The sequence below is a fragment of the Solanum stenotomum genome, chromosome 3, assembly GCF_019186545.1.
Source record: "Solanum stenotomum isolate F172 chromosome 3, ASM1918654v1, whole genome shotgun sequence".
Classification (NCBI taxonomy): Eukaryota; Viridiplantae; Streptophyta; class Magnoliopsida; order Solanales; family Solanaceae; genus Solanum; species Solanum stenotomum.
The window spans coordinates 14,160,687-14,166,495 of NC_064284.1; the positions used below are offsets into that span (position 1 = coordinate 14,160,687).

The window sequence follows — 5,809 nt, forward strand, 5'->3', positions numbered from 1 at the left end:
GGGGGTAGAGGGGGGGTAGAGAGGGTGGGGGGGTTCGAGGCACGGCGCCTCGAGCCTCTTTCGGGGGGTAGAAGGGGTAGGTGGGGTGGTTCGAGGCACGACGCCTCGAGCCTCCTCCAGGGCGGTAGAGGGTAGGTGGGGGGGTTCGAGGCCCGGCGCCTCGAGCCTCTTTCGGGGGTAGAGGGGGAGGGGGGTTCGAGGCATGACGCCTTGAGCCTCCTCCTCCAGGGGGTTAGAGGTAGGTGGGGTGGTTCGAGGCACAACGCCTCGTGCCTCGAACCACCCCACCTACCCACTACCCCTCATACCCCTTTTCTACATTAAAATGTAATTTGGAAAGGAGATTTACTTCATTTTTAATGTCATGACCCAAATAAGGAAATATATAATCTTTAAATAATGAATACATTAAAATACTAGTAGCTTTTTTTTTAATATCATTTGCATTATCCTCTTATATTATATAAGAGACAGTTTGTGCTGAAGTAGGTACGTCTCCGTTGACGTTCCTGCTTCAGTGTGTCTCAGAAAAAAATTTAAAAATTTGTTTCTTTTGTTCTACTTTGACGGTTTTCGCTAAAGCAGGCACGTTTTCAGCTTGTTTTGGAACAGTTCGTGCTGAAGCAGACACTCAACTTACCATCAACAAAGAAAATGGTAAAAAGACTACTCAACTACTACTTGTCTATAAACCTCTAATAACAAAAACCAAACTGAAATAAATAAATGGGGATTCTCCGGAAGTAAGGAGACTCACCAAAACAACTCTGGGACTCGACTCAATACGATATAAAAAGCAATAATAAAGATGCAATGTAAAGAAATCTTTTAAAACAGTAGATTATTACTCAATGTATTTAAAAATACAATAAAAACTCTCTACTCTTATTTGGGAGATTCTCTAATCGACAACCATCACTATGAGCTATGTGATGATACAATGCCTCGCCCATATCGGTGCTCAATACTACTCCCAGTAATACAACTCATGCTCATATGTTTGAAAATATTTCCTCATCCTCAAACTTTGAGATTATTACTCAAAAGATTCTCTTAGAAGAGATAGTGTTCAAAACTCCATATGAACTCATTTGGAAATCAAGGTTTCCCCTCGTTTTAAATATAAAAACATTTGCTCTTGCGAATACTTAGTTCCCATATATTCATTTTGAAAAAATGAAACTCAACTCTCCTCATCCTCATACTCAAATACTCAATTCTTAAAACAAGTTTTAAAAAATTTGCAAAAGGCTTCTCAAATGACTCAGAAGAACTCCCTCAAACTTTATGGCATGTATATTCCATGTACTATTGACAAATTTTCAATTAAGCGAAAACAAAGTTGGAACACGCTAATTGCCAACAATGTTGGAAAGACCATGAATCAGTATTAGTTCTCCCTTCGTTTTATATTACTTGACTCATGTTAGTATGATATATTCGTTTTATATTAGATATATATTTTATTTAAATTAATTTTATTAATGATATTTTTGAAATTCTAAATTTAATCACTATTATTTTATGTAGTTATTTAATTCTAAGAATAAATCTGAAAAAAAAAAACTCTCTTAATTTGCTAAATAAATAAAAATAGAGGGTAGTAAAGTTGGGACGAAGGAGAAAAGAAGTTTCGAAGCGGAAAGAAAGATTAATTAGTCGTTGGTCAAATGGGTCCGCGCATACCTTTTGGAAATTGGAAAAGTGCAAAGTTTGAGCTACTTAATTTTAGCCATTTAATTATCACAAGGGAGGCAATTAGCATGTGTTCCTACAATTTTTCGACTAGTATAGGCTGTCCCTTCTAGATTTATTTACGTAATCAATGACTTTACAATCTGCCTAACCTCAATCATATTGAGTATTATTTTTCATTAAAAATTTTTTAAAAATGATTTGAGAATAGGTATAAAGTAATTATTAGAGGCAGAGAATAAATATATTTTGTACTAATAGTTTCGGCTGAAAATCTATTTGTATTAAGAAATTCAATAGATATATATTTAGAATTTATAAACTCAAAATCTTATCGATCTACCTCGAAGAAAAAGCATAAACAACAAATAGTATGAGGGAAATATGTCCTTGGCTTCTATACATCCCTTTGTGTCCTTTCCTCCTTAAACAGGGCATCCAAACCAATAAATAAATTGACAAAACTTTTTAAAAAATAAGTAAAGAAGGTCAATGTATAAATAAAATTCAACGCAGACCAAGTATGAGGCATCTTACCAATAAGGAAGAGCCAAGGACGCCACCCTTATTTGATTTGATTTATAAATTGGTCCAAATTAAAAGTCACGCTTAAAAAGTAAGCCAATAAATTGATCAAACAGCTAGCCATCTTCAACTCTCCTTCTTCCTTGGAGAGATTCTTGTTCATTTTCCTCTGCCCTTTCAAACAATTACCGCGAAAATATGGCGTTTTCTGATAGAAAATCTTTGATCCCAAGTTATCTTTACAGTACAACATCAGCTAATTCTTCTAAGAATCTCAGTACTGCTTTGGACAATCATCATGGCAATATGGATAAGAATAATTTCTTGATTGCAGCACCAAAGGAGGGTTCAGGTTATAAGGTAGAAATGTACACACCGGCGTTTTACGCAGCCAGCACGATCGGGGGTATTTTGAGCTGTGGTCTTACACACACGGCAGTTACTCCTCTTGATCTTGTCAAGTGCAACATGCAGGTATACATATATTAGGGATACTATAGCAGAGGATACCTTTTACTATTTTCTAACTTTTTGAGTATTACTAATTAACCTTGGCGTTTAATATGTCACGTGCATATCAAATTAAGTTGACCTACAACAACAAATAACTTGAAAGTAGAGTGCTAATTTATTATAACCACTTGAATCGCAAAGTTAGTCTCGATTTATTTTTTATTACTGTTGTCGTACATAACTTCAACTCTTAAAATTATAATTAAAGAACATCATGATCATGAAAAGACGATGCTTAGACTTGCATAAATTTTTTCATTTTAAACTGGATTTTGTGTGTTTCTTTTGATCCAACCTTAATCAACCAATCCTCTATTAATTTTAAAAAGTTATAATCTTTCTATTGACAGATGTTTCATGTCTGTGATTTTTGCTCTTCCATTCTGTTCTTTCATTTGTTGATCTGAAATTCGAAAGAGAAAATGAAAATGAAAATGAAAAAGAAACTGTCAAATTTCCAGAATAGATTGGATTAGTGATGGATTTAATGTTTTTATGATTGAAATGTTTGATTTATCAGATTGATCCTGCAAAGTTCAAGAGTATATCCTCTGGTTTCGGAATTTTACTTAAGGAACAAGGCATTAGAGGATTATTTAGGGGTTGGGCACCTACTTTCCTTGGTTACAGTGCACAAGGAGCATGCAAATACGGATTCTATGAATATTTCAAGAAGTACTACTCAGATCTTGCTGGCGCGGAGAATGCTGTCAAGTACAAAACTTTGATTTACCTTGCTGGTTCTGCTTCTGCTGAAGTTATTGCTGATGTTGCTCTCTGCCCATTTGAGGCTGTCAAAGTTCGTGTTCAAACTCAGCCTGGATTTGCTAGAGGCTTGTCTGATGGACTTCCCAAATTTGTCAAGGCTGAAGGAGCTGCAGGGTAATGCCTAGTCTATGTTGAACAAATTTGTTGTTGTCAATTTGAGGTTTTTTCTTATATGCTGACGAAAAATTGGAATTTGAATGTTTGTTTTACAGGCTTTACAAGGGGATTGTACCTCTATGGGGACGACAAATTCCATGTAAGCTGACATATTTCCTCTGATTTTTCATTTGGATACTCTTGTTTTATTATAAACTTGGAAACCTTTGTAAATGTGTCATTCAGTTTCTACTAGTATTTACGAGTACCAGTAGAATTTGTGTGCTCATAAACATATCATGACATTTCTGTGGCTATAAAAGCATGTCATTAAATGTTAAATGAGAAGTTTAACGTTGAAGATTTTCCAAATATATGTTAAAAGTTTCATTCTTTTTTGGAACAAACTAAATAGGAGTGTTTTACAAGGAGTATAACTTTTATTCGTCGAACTACCTTGGATCTATTTCATTACTTATTCTTGATTGTTCCATTGCTGTGGAAAATGGACACTAGCTAGATTGACTGAATCTCACTTTCATTATTCTACAGACACCATGATGAAGTTTGCATCATTTGAAACCATAGTGGAACAACTCTATAAACATGCCATTCCAACCCCAAAAGACCAATGCAGCAATACTACACAGCTTGGTGTGAGCTTTGCTGGTGGATATTTGGCTGGTATTCTTTGTGCTGTTGTGTCACACCCTGCTGATAACCTAGTTTCTTTCCTCAACAACGCCAAGGGGGCAACTGTTGGTGATGTGAGTAAACATTGAACTGTGTCCTCTGTTCTAATATTCCATTTCATTCTTAAGTCTGAACAATGGACTTGTTCTTTTTTTGCCCTTTTTGCAGGCTGTAAATAAACTAGGCCTCTGGGGTCTCTGTACTCGTGGTCTTCCCCTTCGTATATTCATGATTGGAACACTGACTGGAGCACAATGGGGAATCTATGATTCTTTCAAAGTTTTCGTTGGCCTGTAAGTGTCTTCTTCCTTTACCTTTTAAGTATTTGCTATTGCCGAATCAAGCAAGAGGTACTCTTGTAGTATACTTACTATTATAATATCTTGAACTGATGCTTATGTCCATTACTTTGCAGGCCAACCACAGGTGGTGCTGCTCCTCCTGTCCAGAAGTGAAGAAAACATTGATTATTACATAATATCTTCTTCTTGTTCGGCGTAAGAGCTAGAAGGGAACTGGAAATTCTTTCAATTCAAAGTTTTGACGTTTGATATTTGATAGTACTAGTTTTGGAGGATGAATCATCCTCGGCATTATTGTGTTTCAAAAGTATTACTTGGTCTGTAAAACCACGTTTTCTGGATTTACAATAATATGTCAAAATCTATAATGAGAACATGTTGCTTCCCCACTCCATGGTTCTCATTTCATATTTCTTTTCTTGATTTAATATAAAATTTGTAACAAACACCAGCAAATACATGATGACAGTATACACAATATTTTATCAAAGCTAATAGTACAACTGTTTTTACTGGTATAAGCTATTTCTTATCCCCCAGGAAAATTGTAACTGCTACTACATTCTGTTGGAAAATACACATGACTATAGCTAACAGAATTTAGGTAACATCCTCGCCAGTATTTAATGGATATATGGTATCGAAGAGTATCCTGGCAAAGACATGTCGGACTTTCTGTAGGCTACCTGAAGCCAACAACTCATAGTCTATCTTGCTACCTTGTTTGGTTACAAATCCCATTTCCTTTCCCATTCTAATGCATTGGCAAACCTTGCACGGCTTTAAATACTGTGCTAATGGAACAAATATCTGCAAAGGAATGAATACGAAAGAGATTAACCTGCCTCTTTCTTTTGTCCTATGGCTCAGTAAGACAATATAAAGAGAGAATGAATCAAAGGTCAAATATGAAATGAGAATTATATTTTCCTCTCGATAAATGTAATGCTTGACTTTTCTTTTCTTCGAAAAAAAAGTAAAACTCAAATATGATAAGAAAAATTCCCTTGACCTACAAAACAACTCAGCATCCAAATTGTACCAATAGGAATCAACAGTACCGGATCCAGGATTAAATTGTACCTATAGGAATCAAAATTGTACCTACATGAATCACCAGTGCCAGATGCAGGAGGATAGTAGAACTAGAACACATGACCTCAATTTTTTTTTTTTATAATAACTTAACCATTATACTAAATGCCTAACTTGTGTCA

At 35.5% G+C, this 5,809-nt stretch overlaps 1 protein-coding gene across 1 annotated transcript; it reads left to right on the forward strand.

Moving 5' to 3' along the window:
* Positions 1 to 2,341: 2,341 nt before the first annotated feature.
* LOC125858094 (mitochondrial phosphate carrier protein 3, mitochondrial-like) lies at positions 2,342 to 5,087 on the forward strand. The gene is made up of 6 exons (XM_049537775.1): positions 2,342 to 2,694; positions 3,254 to 3,615; positions 3,714 to 3,757; positions 4,150 to 4,364; positions 4,459 to 4,583; positions 4,706 to 5,087. Exons 1-6 carry the CDS (start codon positions 2,419 to 2,421, stop codon positions 4,743 to 4,745), a joined length of 1,062 nt encoding a protein of 353 aa, XP_049393732.1. The 5' UTR covers positions 2,342 to 2,418; the 3' UTR covers positions 4,746 to 5,087.
* Positions 5,088 to 5,809: the final 722 nt, after the last annotated feature.